This window comes from Musca autumnalis, unplaced genomic scaffold (genome assembly GCF_047663935.1).
Source record: "Musca autumnalis isolate F117 unplaced genomic scaffold, ASM4766393v1 scaffold_4, whole genome shotgun sequence".
NCBI classification, from domain to species: Eukaryota; Metazoa; Arthropoda; class Insecta; order Diptera; family Muscidae; genus Musca; species Musca autumnalis.
Genome location: NW_027411977.1, coordinates 134,427,502 through 134,444,506, shown reverse-complemented (window position 1 = coordinate 134,444,506; position 17,005 = coordinate 134,427,502). Strand labels below are relative to the sequence as shown.

The following is a 17,005-nucleotide window of genomic DNA, read 5'->3' as shown; positions in this document are numbered from 1 at the left end:
AAAACACAAAACCCAACTAGGAGTTTTGCAGTTTCAATATGTACTTCCAGAAAATGTCCACTAGAAAGAAGTTGTTTGCATTTTCAGTGTTGCACAGTGTAATATCCCAACTGAAGAAAGATGAAATTGTTTTCATTTCATTCATATATATATATATATATATATATATATATTGAGTTGAGAAAAATAGAAATATGCGTCCAATTTCAGGTCGTTTTGAAGTGTAAGTGTAAGTCATATTTTAATATTTTTTCGGTTTTAGTATTTTTGGTATTGGAATTGTTATTTTTAGCAATTTTATCTGTTTGTACCTAAGCAGCTTAATATCCATAAAAAAACGACAATTCTATAAAACCAGTTTTCCCAATGACAGCCAATTCCATCCAACATTGCACATTTTTAATTTTCTTTTTTATTTTTACTTTTGTAATAGCTTGCAAACTCACCTTGTGTTCATCGAATTTTAAAACAAATTCTAAAATTTCTGCTAGTTGTTTGACCAGAGCCTGTTGTGTTTCCAAATGCTGTGTAGGATTTAATTTACCGCCCACCAACTGACCCAATAGCTTTGGTACAATCTTCTCCAGCTCTAACGAATGTTCATAGCAGCGTTTCAATTTTAATACTAACGGCAGGACAGCAGCCCAGGCTTTTTCTTGGCACTGTGGTGTTGGATCGGCAATAGCTTCACGTATTTCTTTGCCAGCACCCTGATTAAAAAAGGAAATACAAATTTTTAAATTTATTGTTAGTTATTTATAAATAAAATTTTTTATAAAATAAAATTATTGTATTTACATATAAACAAATAATATTATTAAACTGTGTGCCATTTTTTTTGAGTCATTGTTTATTAACCACTTTCTGACACCACAGCGTGATAGAAGACCAAAAATAAGAAGACACGTGTATCGGCGTTTTTCCCTATCTTCAACTTTCACTGTTATGGGCCCACAGAGACCTAAGGCTTTGATGTCAAAAGGGATCATTTTGTCAGGCACATATCTTCTAAATCGCTTGGAATTTGGGATTACTCGTGGATGCAAGGTTGTAGCTCTCGTCCTAAAGAATAATAATAGTGAACACATAAAATCCATTCGACCTCATCTTCAAGATAAAAATCGTCAAGGTCAAATTTGCATTATGGTTTTTTCTCGGATTTTAGCCTGTAGATATCAAACCGATCAAAATTGAAGCAAACAACCAATTAGTAACTTGTTCCTTAAATCTCAATAGACAACTTTCTAGAACACACGAACTCTGTCTAAACGGTTCTTAATGGCCAAAATAGCTAAACAAATGCGAACTTTGTCCTCTTTTCTTGGTTTCCGCTACATAGATTCTAATACATAATACACACATGGCCACGCTTGCGAACATTAAGGGTTGTTTAAACGCTAACATGTGCACCACCATCTGTTCTTTATTATTTCAACAAAAAGTTCTGGTGCCGACGGTGAGCGTTGAATACAGGTGAGGAATTTCGTACTTCCACACCAGATTCAATTTACCACCTTCCCAGGGAGTTGCTAAACCCCGAGAGCGGCAAGAGATTTCTTCGTTAGGGCAGAGTAGTATGACAATCCAACTCCCTCCGTCCGCACGGAGGTCGCACACGGTAGGGAAACTGACAAACACCCTCGAGGTGTTTTCGAAAGACCTTGTGGATGTGAACCACGAGCTGTATCGGCTATACAACGACATCAGTATAGCTAAACTTATCGAGTTACAACGATAGCGTTGGCCACACCATGTCATGAGAATGAACAAAAAATGTGTATAAAGGTGCATAACGGCATACGCAGAACTGGAAGTCCATGTCTTCGATGGAGTAAACAAATGAAAGACGAAATAAAAAACGATATTTTAAATTGGGAACGGCTTATAGGGCAAATGTTCTGTAGAAGTGCACCTAAGTAATCCAAAGATCTCTATTTTAATTTTAAAGCTCTATTTTAAATCTTGCGAAGTACAACGCAGGGTTATAGGGTTATACGAGGGCTACTATATAAGATTCTGGTCTAATGAAAACGCAAATGTTTATCACCAAAAATGGGTTTATTATTTGCTAAAGTATCCTCCAGCTAAAGTATCCTCCATTTATACACTTTTGAATGCGCTCAAACCAATGGTTGGAGCATTTTTTCCACTCCGAATGAGATACATACTTCCAAAACGTGGTTTTTGAGCACTTTAACAGCATGTTCTGGCAATTGCTGTTTGGTTTGGGGCTTGTACGCATAGCTCCATGATTCGCCATTCGACAATCTTATAAATGTCTTCTGAAGCACCGCGATCTTATTTATTTGAAATTTCTTTCAGCGATCAAAACGAGATCCAACTAGAACAAACCTTTTCTGTGGTGTTCTGGTGGAAGAAATTCCCAAGGATGCCTCTATATCAGGGCTTAAATGTTTTCTGGCACAACGGCCATTTTTGAACGACCTTCACTACCTTCATCTTTAAGCGAGATTCGGCGACGATTAAATTCATTAAACCATGTTTTCACAGTGCCATAGACTAGTTTTTCATAGCCATACAAAAAATTTAATTTCATGGATTCATCTCTTGTCGTGGCAAAACGTCGGACGAAAACGTTCACAAGTAAATTCCATTATTTTTGGCAAATTGATTTTTCAAGTCGCTGTAAACAAAGCAAAACAGGGTCGTACGTCTAACCTTAATAAGTTCGTTTATACTAAAATATGTTAGACATTCCATAGGAAATGTCAAATGGCACCGGGCAACACGTACTGTTGCCTAGGTCAGAAACTTATGGAGCACACATATAAAGAGCTCCAAAAAGTTTGTCATAAGAACCCAAAACTTTTTGGGGTTTTGATGTTTTGAACGAATACTATCACCACCACTTAGAATTTCCCACACCCCATATATTGTCTGTTGCACAGTGTTATTATGAAACTGAATACCAGAGAAGGACCACAACTCTTGTGTCCATATGAAAAACTGAATAAAAATTTAAAAAAAAATCATAGCTAAAATGCATCTTCCTACAGCACGCCCCGCATACCCCAACACATAATCTTGATGTTTCGGCTTCACTAAAATTTGCTAGGGAACAGTAAAACCAATTAAATGTGAAGGAAATCCGTTATTTTTGGCACGCTTCAAAGTTCTAATTCGCAGAAACATATAATCTCAATTGTCGATACGAATCACCACCTTTCCTTAGGCTTTGGGTTTCATCATTAACAAAATTCTTTAACATGAACACCGAATATGCAAAGCTAGCGGTTATTGAACATGAAACCTTAACATAAAATAGAATGCGCGGTGCATTTTGGGGTAAGCGAACAGAAAGGAACAGAACAGAAAAGTTGAAAAAGTAATGCTAAACTACATACTGCCATAAATTAAATATGCACAAGTCCAGTTCAGTTCACAACAATAAACAACTGTGGCTGCTTTAGTCGAGTTATGGTTCTGGTGGTGATAGTGGTGGAGTGTTGTTGTTGCTGCTGTTGTTGAACGAGTTGATGTTTAACTGCATGCCACCAATTTGATGGCATAGAGAAACAAATGTACATGTTGCATGTTGCTTCCATATCCACCACATACATCTACTGCGGCGGATGGTGGACAATAACATGCAACACAAAAATAACATTGCTTCCTACATGACTGACTGCCTGAAAGAGCGAATGAATGAATGAATGAATGAATGAATGAATGGCAAATAAAAGTTATTGAAAATATTCCAACATGTAAACGGAAAATGAATGAGTGAATGAGTTACTACTATTACTCATTCTAAATATTCCTGTATGCTGCCACCTTCTGTAGCGTGTGCCGGTATGTAATGACCGCTAACGGGCATAGAACAGTTGTAACATAGAAAAAATCACAATACATACTGTTAATAGCTGGTTAAACTGGTTGCCGGACAGTGGGTCAAAACTATAAATTAAATTTAAAACCGTAGAAAATTGAGGAAAACCAAAGGGCCATATTGTAGAAGACCAAAAGGTCTTATTATAGAAGACCAAGGGGTCTTCTTGTAGATGACCAAGCGCTATTCTTTAGAAGGCCAAGGGCTCTTCTTGTAGAATACCAAAAGGTCGTCTTGTACAAGACCAAGAGGTATTCTTGTAGAAGACCAAATGACCTCCTTGTAGAAGACAAAAGGGTCTTCTTGTAGTGGCCTTTTTCTAGACCAAAATGTCTTCTTGTAGAAGATCAAAGGGCCTTCTTATAGAAGATCAAAAACAAAAGGGTCTTTTTGTAGGGGCCTTTTTGTAGACCAAAGTGTCTTCTTGTAGAAGACCAAAGGACCTTCTTATAGAAGATCAAAGCGTTCTCCTTGTAGAAGATCAAAGGGTTATGCTTATAGAACACAAAAGGGTCTTCTTGTAGAAGACCAAGGGTCTTCTTGTAAAAAAAACAAAGGGTCTGCTGGTAGAAGATCAAAGGGTTCTTCCTGTAGAAGACCAAAGGGTCTTCTTGTAGAGGACCAAGGTGTCTTTTTGTAGAAGCCCAAAAAGTTTTTTTGTAGAAGACTAAAAGGTCTTCTTGTGGAAGACTCAAAGGTCTTGTTGTAGAAGACCAAGGGGTCTTCTTGTATAAGATAAAGGGTAGAACACAAAAGGTTCTTCTTGTAGAATTCCAAGGGGTCTTCTTGTAGAAGCCCAAAAGGTCTTATTATAGAAGACCAAGGGGTCTTCTTGTAGATGACCAAGCGCTATTTTTGCAGAAGGCCCAACGGTCTTCTTGTAGAAGTCCAAAGGGTCTTCTTGTAGAATACAAAAAGGACTTCTTGTAGAAGACTAAACGGTCTTCTCGTAGACGACCCAAAGGTCGTTTTGTAGAAGACGAAGGGGTCTTCTTGTAGAAGTCCAAAGGATCTTTTTGTAGAATATCAAAGGATCTTCTTGCAGAAGACCAAAGGGTCTTCTAGTAAAATATCAAAGGGTCTTCATATAGAAGACAGAAAAGACTACTTGTAGAAGACTAAACGGCCTTCTCGTAGAAGACCCAACGGTCTTCTTGTTGAAGGTCAAGGGGTCTTCTTGTAGAACACAAAAATGACTTCTTGTAGAAGATAAAAGGGTAGAACACAAAATATAGAAGACCAAATGGTCTTCTTGTAGAAGACCAAATGGTCTTCTTGTTGAAGACCAACGGGTCTTCTTGTAGAGGACCATAGAGTCTGGCGGGTTCGAAATGTGTTGGGTGTTATGCTCGCAATTTTTTTATTCAGTTATACCCAACAACAGGGTGACGTAGGGGATGAAAGATACCAAGGAACGGTCCTGACCGGCTTTAACATGGTAAAGTCCAGGATTTATCTTGGTCCCTCTCTCATCTCAAGTGGACACTGACCTCCCCGTGGTGTTACCTGGGGAGATGCCTTTAACACCCGTTAAAGGTAGTGAGCTAACATGTGCCGCGCGTTCACCCATAAGAACATTAAAAACTTGGGTTTGGGCGTCGGGCTAGTAACAGACCAAAGAACAATAAATCAAATTGATCACGTTGTGATAGATGGAAGACATTCATCGAGCGTGTTGGATGTACGATCGTTCCGAGGAGCAAACATAGATTCGGACCATTACCTCGTTGCAGCAAAGGTACGTACCCGTCTTAACGTTGCAAATAAAGCACGGACAGACACAACACGAAAGTTGGACATCGCTAAGCTGCAAACACAACAGATAGCCACAGCATATTCCACTCAACTGACCCAATTGCTTAATGAAAGCGCTTCTCGTCCCGATAACATATCAGCACAATGGCAAAATATTGCCCACTCCATGCAAACTGCCGCAAAATCAGTACTTGGATACCAGAGACCTCCACCAAAGTATCCATGGTATGACCAGGAGTGCCGTGCTGCTACCGAAGAAAAAAATGCGGCATATAGGGCTACTTTACAATCAGTAGCATCGCTTAGCGCACGAGAGAGGTATCGGGAGGAAAGAGAGATGGAAAAGAGGGAGTGTGAACAAATAGAGATGTACAGGAGACAGAAGGAAGTCCGAAAATTCTACCAAAGAGTGAAGCATCAAACTGATGGCTTTGATACAGGCATAGCCTCCTGTAGAGACCAACAAGGTAATTTGGTAACTGATACAGATAGTGTGCTCAGGATATTGAAAGAACATTTTTCCAAACTGTTGGTATCCGATAGCAGTGAAGACGGCGAAGATACCACAGATCCAATCCCAGAAGATGGTATTGAATGTGTACCGCCCAGCCAAGATGAGGTAAGAACAGCAATAAACCGGCTAAAGAATAATAAGGCGGCAGGAGCAGATGGTCTACCAGCCGAGCTGTTCAAAACCGGAGGCGACACGCTGATAAGGTGTATGCATCAGCTAGTTAGCACCATCTGGCAGGAAGAACGCGTACCCGACGATTGGAACGTGAGCATCCTATGTACAGTCCACAAGAAGGGTGATAAGACTGTGTGCTCCAATTACAGGGGCATAAGTCTGCTCCCATAAGCATATCTGGCATATTGTGTGACAGACTAAAGCCTATGGTCAATGAAATTATTGGACCCTATCAGTGTGGCTTTAGACCTGGCAAATCCACCATTGACCAGATATTTACCTTGAGACAAATCCTGGAAAAGACCCAAGAAATGCAGATCGACACCTTCCATCTTTTCGTCGATTATAAAGCAGCATTCGACAGCTCTATACGTTCAAAGGTGTTCCAAGCCATGTCTGATTTTGGTATTCCTGCAAAGCTCATTCGGCTTTGTAGAATGACATTAACTGGGACGAGATCCTCAGTTAAAATAGGAAAGAACCTCTCCGAAGAGTTTATTACCAAAAGAGGTTTCAGACAAGGAGACGGCCTGTCGTTTGATCTATTCAACATCCTGCTGGAAAAGGTCATACGAGACGCGAAGGTCAAAAGAAATGGAACGATATACACGAACAGCCATATGTTACTGGCTTATGCCGACGACATTGACATCATGGGTCGATCGGTAAAGGAAGTAACTGACACCTTTGCAAAAGTCGAAAGAGAATCGCTAAAGTTGGTCTGGCAGTAAACGGCGAAAAAACCAAGTTGATGGTATCGACGCGTAATATTTCCACAAACCCCGCAATATTTGTGAATGTTAGTACCTACAATTTTGAGGTAGTAAAGGACTTCGTCTACCTCGGCACCGCCATAAACACAAAAAATAACATCAGTTGTGAAATACGAAGAAGAATAGTGTTGGCTAACAGATGCTACTTTGGGCTGAGTAAGCAGTTAAGGAATAAAGCCACCTCTCGTCAAACAAAAGTAACACTTTACAAAACACTGATACTACCCGTGCTAATGTATGGTTCCGAAGCATGGGTACTTGGCCAAGCAGATAAGGCAGTTCTTGGTGTATTCGAGAGAAAAATTCTTCGAAAGATCTACGGGCCAATATGTGTTGACCGCGAATATCGGCGTCGTATGAACAACGAGCTGTACCAACTATACAATGACATCAATGTAGTTGAACAAATCGAGATACAACGATTGCGATGGCTAGGCCATGTTATAAGAATGAGTGATGATGAACCCGCTAAAAAGGCGTATAAATGAGGGCCGCATGGAGGTTCTCGCAGATCTGGAAGGCCAAAGCTTCGTTGGAGCGAACAAGTGAAACGAGATATCAGTAAGCTACATATCCCAGATTGGGAAAATACAGCAGCAAACAGGGAGGATTGGATATTAGTTCGGCTTATGGAACAAATGTTCTGTAAAAGGCCAGCTAAGTAAGTAAGTATGCCCAATAACAAATAACATTTAATAAATTTTGGGAGCTATACCCGAGTTCATTGACTGACAAGTGCGAAAACCATTAAGGGACTAATGTCCTGGCAATTTATAAAGTACTCAAACAATAATTCTTCAAAAGTTAGGTGTCTTAATTCTCTTGCCTTCTAAATATTATCACCACCTCGAAATCACTGTGCCCCGCCACAAATCCAAACACAGGAGTCTCCGCCAACTAGCCAAGAAATCAACAAAAACAACTTTTGCCACAACATATAGACAAAGCACGCCATCTACGAGGCCATTGACCAACCTAATGAAATGGTGGAGTTTTCATTACTGTTATTATTGTTGTTGTTATTTGCATGCACAGCAAGTGAGAGATGTTGGCAGTGGAAGTGGTAACTTTTCACAAAAGTTTTCTGGTATTGTGGCAGTAAAGCTAAACGAAAATGTGCAACCGATAGGCATCGGACATACATACATATGTATGCCGAATGGCGGCATTTTTTGTGGCAAAAAATTAAAGTTCTGTTACTTTTGGAGAAAAGAGAATGCAATGTGTGAAAGATTATAAAATAATAGAATAAATGTTGTAAAACCATTTAATAGGCACTGCTAACGTGACTGCTTACAACAAATCATTATTAATAGCTAAGCTAAGTGTTTAAGTCGTACGATTTAAGTTAAAAATTAAAATTTATAAAATATCCAAAGAGGCCGTCAGTACGAGGAAGACTCTTGCTAGTTTTTTTTTTTGTTTTTTAACGATTGCCGAATTTGCTTACTTAGTTGGCCCTTTACAGAACATTTGTCTTATAAGCCAAGCTAAGAAAAGATTTTCATTCCTCTCAAATGGTCGATTTTCGTTTCCAATTTGGAATATTGTTTTTATAGCCTACACCATAATATGGTGGGTATAATTAACTTTGTCATTCCGTTTGTAACATATTGAAATATTTGAGGATTTTTTTTGTATTAAACTACGATTAGTTAAAATAAAATGTTAAGTCCTATTTGTCAGATTTCATTGTATAGCCGATACAGCTCGTGGTTCCTACGACGTCGTTATTTACTGTCAACGCATATTGGACGTAGATCTTTCGAAGAATTTTTCTCTAAAACAGATCAAGCACTACCTTATGTACTTGCGCAAATACCTAGGCTTCGGAACAATACATTAGAACTACCGTTGTTAATGTATTGTCCCGAAGACTGTATTTTCCGGGAGGGTATTATAAGTTAGTTTTGACTTAAAAGTTTCTAATACATCGAAATAATGGTCGTAGACCTATACTTATACATACCAAAATGAATGTCTCGACTTTGTAATTACGCTACATTTCGCAATTCCTATCGGATTGTCACGAAATTTTGGGTGTTGATGGGGAAGCCTATTGATATTGGCAATGGTCGGAAAATATTCTGGGTACGAAATGGGCAGAAATCTTATTTGGAGAAAAAGTCAACGTTTTATTCCAAAGCGAATATCTCCGCTTCTATAACGGATATTCTAAAAGTAAAACATGGCAATGAAAGCAGAAAATGTCACCTTTACAACGATATCCATTGACCCAAGCTTATGCCCAGGAGTAGTGGTGTTGGGTATCACATAGTCTGCCCCGTCCCGACTATAGCCCTTGTTCACTCATTTTGTATACCGCATTTTTCTCTTCGCACGACACTCCTGGTCATACAATCGGTTCCTTGGTGGAGGTCTCTATTTGCTAAGTTCTATCGTATTATTGTTGTAACAGTATTTGTTACGTATGTATGTTCGTTTTTTCTGCTTAATATGGTCCTGGGTCTATCTCCAGTTATAGAAATGTGGCTACTTCGAAGATTCTACGGGAGTTAGTTGAGTAGATTTGGCATAACTGTTCAAAAGGTGCAGTGTATCGTACCGACCTGTTTCGCATGCTGGACAGATGTTTTTCACGGTGTCATCGATCCTTGCCCTATTGGAATCCAGACGGCTGTACCGTCCTGAGCTAAAACTACTTTGGTTTGTTGTGGTAGCTGACGTTCCGAGGACCGCATTCACACCATAGTTCTTTATGCATCCGAGTGATGCTAAACTTGCTTGATATGCTTATTGACCTAGGGGTTCTCTATTGTAACGTTGGACCTCTCTTTATAGATCATAAAGATCCCTCCTGACATACCTGGGTGTGGGAGTCCTATCCACCATATGGTGATTAGGAAGGCTCTCACGGTAACACCCGAGCAAGTACTGCAACAAAAGCACGCTGTTTCAATTGGCTCATATTATTACCTACTTTTTAGCGCCGAGTCCGAAAAGTATGTCTTACGACACTACATGTATACAAGTTTATCATGGCTGTAATATCGAGACAATGCCGCCTACATAATACTGAGTGGATTTGCAACCGCCGAAAATTTTGATGTTCTGGTCAGGGTTGAACCGCAGACCTCTTAAGTGAAGGCGGACGTGTTTACCACTGCACCACGTTGGCTCCGCTTTACGGTGGGACCATGCGCGCAAAAAAGGAAACAATGTTTACAAATGTAGAGTTTTGTGTTTGTTTTGTTTTTAACGTAGAGGTCAGTGTCCTCTTGAGATAAAAGAGGGACCAAGATAAATTCTGGCCTTTGCCATGGTCGGGATCATTGCTTGGTATCCATCATCCCCTACGCCAACTACGCTTCGGACCAAAGCATACTGAAAATCCCTCAAACGTAGTTGCCTTGTTTATTAAAAATGTAAAATCACATTTGAATGCAAGGAAAGCCACAAAAATGTCATTACACACACACACAACGAAAGACATTCCCTCGTCTACAATTTGTTATAAAAACGACCTTGCATTTCTTAACAGTCAATTTACATTGGCCACAAAAACTGAAGAACACAACTCTTGAGACACAAATCGTACTTGTCGAAAAAACAGTCATTCATGCCAGTGGCAGATGTTTGGCTTGTTGTGGTAGCTGACCTTCCGAGGACCGCATTCACACCATAGTTCTTTATGCATCTGAGTGATGCTAAACTTGCTTGATATGCTTATTGACCTAGGGGTTCTCTATTGTAACGTTGGACCTCTCTTTCTAGATCATAAAGATCCCTCCTGACATGCCTGGGTGTGGGAGTCCCATCCACCATATGGTGATTAGGAAGGCTCTCACGGTAACACCCGAGGAAGTACTGCAACAAAAGCATGCCATTGTGTTGCTGTACTGGAAGAATCTTTGTCTCCCCATGAAGACATGAGGAGGCATCCTGTGGCAGTTCTTAGGGCGGCATTCTGCCAGATTTGAATATTTTTACATCGTGTTGCACCTTATTCGTGCACCATACTGACACCGCATAGCTTACTACCGACCGACCTATCGCATTATATGTGGTCAACAAGATTTCTTCATCTGCTCCCCTAAGTGCTACCGGCTAGGGACTTGAGGACCTTGTTCCTTTATCTCAGCTTGTCGCAGATAGCTGTGGCATGAGCGGACGACACGAACATGCTGTCAAATGTGACCCCTAACATTTTGTGGTATTTTGAGGCGGTATTCAGAATTCTGCATCGATGCTACCACATGTTGAATCGCAACAAGGTGGTGATCCGGTTCGATGTTTACTTCTCTGATGGATCGTACATGCAACACGCTCGATGAATGTCTTCCATCTATTACAACGTGATCAATTTGAGTGCGGAGATGCTTAAATCTGTACTGCTAATTACCATGTTTTTGCTGCCGGGAAGTCTATCAGCATCATTCAATTGCCACACGTTTCACTGTGGAAACTGAATTTCCCCACTGTTGGGCCAAAGATATTCTCCTTTCCAATTTTGCATTGAAATTGCCTAGAATAATTTTAATGTCAAGCGCTCGTAAAATAACTTTGGTCTGCTCGTCCTTGTCTTCAGTGCGTATATACATACATACATACATATGTTCCCACAATATCCCCAAAGGGACAAGAACGACTTCTATCACATCAATGAGTGCACGCTGTTTCAATTGGCTCATATTATGACCTACTTTTTAGCGCCGAGTCTGAAAAGTATGTCTTACGACACTACATGTATACAAGTTTATCATGGCTGTAATATCCAGGCAATGTCGCCTACATTATACTGAGTGGATTTGCAACCGCCGAAAATTTTGATGTTCTGGTCAGGGATTGAACCGCAGACCTCTTAAGTGCAAGGCGGACGTGTTTACCACTGCACCACGTTGGCCCCGCTTGACGGTGGGACCATGCGCGCAAAAAAGGAAACAATGTTTACAAATGTAGAGTTTTGTCTTTGTTTTGTTTTTAACGTAGAGGTCAGTGTCCTCTTGAGATAAAAGAGGGACCAAGATAAATTCTGGCCTTTGCCATGGTCGGGATCATTGCTTGGTATCCATCATCCCCTACGCCAACTACGCTTCGGACCAAAGCATACTGAAAATCCCTCAAACGTAGTTGCCTTGTTTATTAAAAATGTAAAATCACATTTAAAAACGACCTTGCATTTCTTAACAGTCAATTTACATTGGCCACAAAAACTGAAGAACACAACTCTTGAGACACAAACCGTACTTGTCGAAAAAACAGTCATTCATGCCAGTGGCAGATGTTTGCATCTGCTGAAGAAGTACCTAAAATAAAACAACAGTTTTGTAAAATAACAACAACAGCAACAATAAAAATGCAAACAAGTCACCTGTCTGCAACTGAGTCTGAGAGTGAAAACGCCTCATTACAAAGAAAAACAACCGCAGGAAAAACAAAAACAACAACTGGAAAACATGTTTAGTTATTATGTGGAGAGGAAAGCATAAACAAGGACTATAATTCCGCATGCACATTTATAATGGGAGAAAAACAACAACAAGGACTACTAAATGTAACAACGTGACAATCTTGTCATTACCGCACACATTTATCACATTTATGGAGATGCCACAGTAATGGCAGATACATTTTTTTCACAGTACCTTCAAATCAGAATCCGTAAAATACATAAAAGGATATACAACATCAGATTCTGTGTTGTGGTATGTTCGCATGCTCGTTTTCTTGCTTCATCTAGCTCTGGGTCTATCTCCAATTCTAGGAATGTGGCTGCTTCGATGTTATGTAACCAAAGATCTACTGGAGTTAGTTGAGTAGGTTTGGCAGGGCATTTGAAAAGGTGAAGTGTGTCGGCAAGGCCTGTGCCGCAAGCTGGGCAAATGTTTTGCACGGTGTCATCGATCCTTTCTCAATAAGAATTCAGACGGCTGCACCATCCTGAGCATAGTTGGGCCAAAGCTACTCTGGTATGTCGTGGCAGCTGACGCTCCTCAGCTGCGATAGATGGGGGATGTCCTCTGAGGACCGCAATTACACGATCGTTTTTTTTTGTTTACGAGGGTCACTAAAAACCTTCTGGCCTAGGCAACAGGCAGTGTCGTATGTCAAACTGCCCTGAGTAAGCTTAGGCTAAAAACTGTCAAACTTTCCAAAAAATGTCAAATGACGCGTGGCGATACTGCGTTTTGCCTAGGTCAGAAGGTTTTTTAATGACCCTCGTATGGCATCTGCTACTGCTACCGTGTGGATGCTATTTAAACCGGCTTGATAGGCTAGTCATGAAGATTCCTCCAGACATGCCTGGGTGTGGGGGTCCTATCCACTAGTAGAATCTTTGTCTCCTCATGTAGATGGTCCACTGAAGACATGAAGATGCACCCTGTTGCTGTTCTCAGGGCTGCGTTCTGACAGGTTTGAATATTTTTCCATCGCGTTGCGCTTATATTCGCAGATTAAACTTGTGCCACATAGCTATCGCGTTATATTTGGCCAACATGGTTTCTTTATCTGCACCCCAAGTGCTGCTGGCTAGGGGCTTGAAGACATTGTTGCTACATGTCGCAGATAGCTGTGGCATGCGCGGACGATATGAACATGTTGTCAAATGCGATCCCTAGAATTTTGAGGTTGCTTGTGGTCGGAATTCTGCTACCATCGACCATGACATTCAACTCAGTTCTCACCACTTCTATCCATGTGGTGGCCGGAGACATAGTTGCGGATATTTGCATATTCCTCGAGTGAAAAAGATTGTAAGATCAGTCAAATAGGAGTTAAGCCTTTCACAAGTGCCATCTGGAGGGGGCGAAATACAGGAGAGATAGAGGTTAAACAGTTTCGGATATATCACCGCAGCCTGAGGAACTCCATGTTGCACTCTACGGGGCTTGGCTTTCTTGTTCCTGAATTCCACGTACGACCGGCGTCCACATATATAATTGATTATCCAACGTTTCAAAACTTGACCGGAAGGTTGTCTGCTCGGTGTCCTCACCCAGCGTGAAGAGCTTGGCAGTATCAAATGCGTTTTATAAGGCAAGCGCCACCATCACTGTTCTATTTAGCAATCCCACGGCAGCGGATTCTTTCGTACCGGACTGACCCGAAACCATAGTGTTTCGGCCAGCGGCTGCCAACCCAGCATCAAACCTATGCTGTTTACGGAAACCATGCTGATGATCGACAACTGGATACCTATTTCTGACGTTGGCGAGCACTAAGGGTCTTTGTTACGGGTGACAAAAACGAAATCGGTCTATACGATTCACCCTTTGCTGACATCCATGCTTGGCTTCAGTAGCCGTACCACCCTGTCCATTTTAAAGGCTGAGCGATATTGGTGGCTAGCGACAGGTTGAGAACTTTAGCAGCACCACATACAACTGTTTCAGCATTACCCTGGAAATTGCATCAGGGCCAAACGCTTTGGATGATTTAGTGTTCCTGATGACATTCGCAACATCATCCATTGCAAATTTTGGTGGTTCATCCTCGGCAGGAAGAGATCTAATGTGACTTAGTACTCTTCTCTTCGCCCTGTAACTCTGGGCGTCCTCAACAAACTGTCGATTGAAAAAAGTGCGCACCTCTTCGGATCAGTCAGTGAAACATCGCCAAACGTGACTGAGTCGGGTATTCTGGCAACGACTCAACCACTGAGATGCACCCAATGCCTACAACTAATGCATCTCACCGAAGTTAGAGCGTGGTGACAAACTGAGCATATATAAATTGGTCCTGGGTTTTCTTTCGTCCCAAAAGAATCCGGAGTAGACATTGCGGGATATGCTGCTCACAACACAGAAAAACGATAAACATACAAAAATGTATACACTGAGGTGGCAGCCGCTGGTCGGAACACGTGTGTTGTGTGGTTCCGGGTCAATCCGATACGAAAGACCCCGGGATTAGATTCAATTTTTTTTTGTTTGATGAAGACTGTTTGTTTTATTCGGGATGCAAAAATATTCTTTGTAAGAAATCAAAGTCAAAAGATTGCTCCTCAAGTGATCCTTCATCTCTTCCTTACAAATTATTTTTTTAAGAAACTTTCTTTCATTAGCCGTCTTAAGGGTTTTGGAATTAATTTGGAATTGAATTTTGCCTTTTTGGCACATTTGGTGAGCATTTATATTTAAAAATTAAAAAATATCAAATAAGTTTTGTACTTGCAATATATCTTTGTAGGAGCACTCATGTTCTAAAAACGAAATAGGATATTTTAAATGGGTGCCAATGTGGTGCACACCCGCTTTGCACGCTGAAGGTCGTGGGTTCTATTTGCCGGCTAGGCGACATCAACAAATTTTCAACGGTTGCAAAATATCCCTCAGCAATGTTGGTGACATTTCCTGAGTATTTCAGCCATGTAAAACTTCTCTACAAGTGGTGTCGAAGACACGCCATTCGGACTCCGCGATAAACTGTAGGTGTAATGTCATTGAGCTAATATGAATTGGGGTGCACTCATTGATATGAGAGAAGTCTCCCTTGTCACGTTTGGGATGTTTGTGGAACAATTATATTATACTAGCAAAATGTCCGCTACTTCGTATGCGGAAAAGGAATAATATACAAATAAACAATATTAAAATGAAGAACACTGAAAATTTTGATGTACTAATACCTATTTCTTCGAATTTTAAAAAAGACCTCTACACTTCAACAGCGGCCTAAATTCCAGTCCATGTTTTATTAGAATGGTGTGGGTATTTTGAAAATTTTATCCACATTTTCCAACCCAATTTTGGAATTTGTGGTATCAAAATGTAGAATACCATTATTCAGAAGATGTTACCCTATATAACAGTTAATTTTTGAGACATTTTATTTTAGGCCTTTTATCTCAGGATGTAAAAACCTTCAGCACATTATTCAGAAACCGAATTCGTGTTAACCAAGAAACAATAGTACATTATTCAGTACAATTTTTAAAATCCAGGACCTAAGCTCAAATGTTACAGTTTTAGCTCTACTTGTTCACCCAAAGTCAATGATATTACATGTAGAAACCTTTCATACATTTAAAGGCGGATTTAAATAAACATTCTGATCCAGTCTCAACAGTGATCCTCATAACAAATTTCATTTGTTTTTCAATTTTGTGCTTTTCACGCACTAATGATATAATTCCATCTTTATTGCTACACCCAACGTCAAATTTAATAGAATTTAGTACATTTCCTATTTCTCAATAAATCATCATGCCATGCCCTCAGCCTAATTTTAGAATTTGTATGCATTTCAAAAAATCCGTATCTAAACACCAACACAATCCCTCATACAACAATTCGAAATTCCACATATGTATATCCCTTCATGCAACACCAAACTGGTATATAATTTAGTACTTATGGTATGTATAAGTTTAAAAAATTACTTTCTTTTATCCAAAACTATATCCCAACCGTGATTTTGTATTTTTCGTATACATTAGTACGATTTTCTCTATCTCCACTCTAAACGTTAACTGCTATGCAATACCGAATTTCACAATTTCAGCTCTACGCCTTTACACAATAACAATTTGGACCAAATTTTGTGCCACTTAGTATTTTTCGTACACTTATTGTACGTATATCCACAACCACATCCATATCTCAACCCTACACACCAACAGCGGCTATAATACCACATTTCCGAATTCCACTTCTATTCATAATACCATTAATACTTTTCATATGAAAGTACGAATTTCAATAACTATCTCCAACAGTAATTGCGAATTTCAGGATTCCACCTCTATCTGTCTACCCAAATCTAAATTATACCAAATTTAGTAGCACTAATACTTTTCGTACCCATAAGTACGAATTTTCAAAACTTCCTCAATCCCACACTCCTACAGTAACCTTAACTCGAAATTTCAGGATTCCAGCTCTATTCGTTCACCCAAATATAAATTTAGTACCATTTAGTACTTTCCGTACCCATAAGTACGAATTTCCAAAACGACCTCAATGCTACACTCCATAA

The 17,005-nt window shown here is 40.0% G+C and overlaps 1 protein-coding gene across 4 annotated transcripts in view; it reads right to left on the bottom strand.

Annotated features, from left to right (window-relative positions):
* Positions 1–17,005, bottom strand: part of LOC141402523 (CYFIP-related Rac1 interactor B) — a 148,355-nt gene that overhangs the window by 38,575 nt on the left and 92,775 nt on the right. For all 4 annotated transcript variants that reach the window (XM_073984003.1, XM_073984002.1, XM_073984004.1 and 1 more), the window contains one exon: positions 447–710. In XM_073984003.1, the coding sequence (XP_073840104.1) occupies positions 447–710 (264 nt within the window). The remainder of the gene's footprint in view (positions 1–446; positions 711–17,005) is intronic.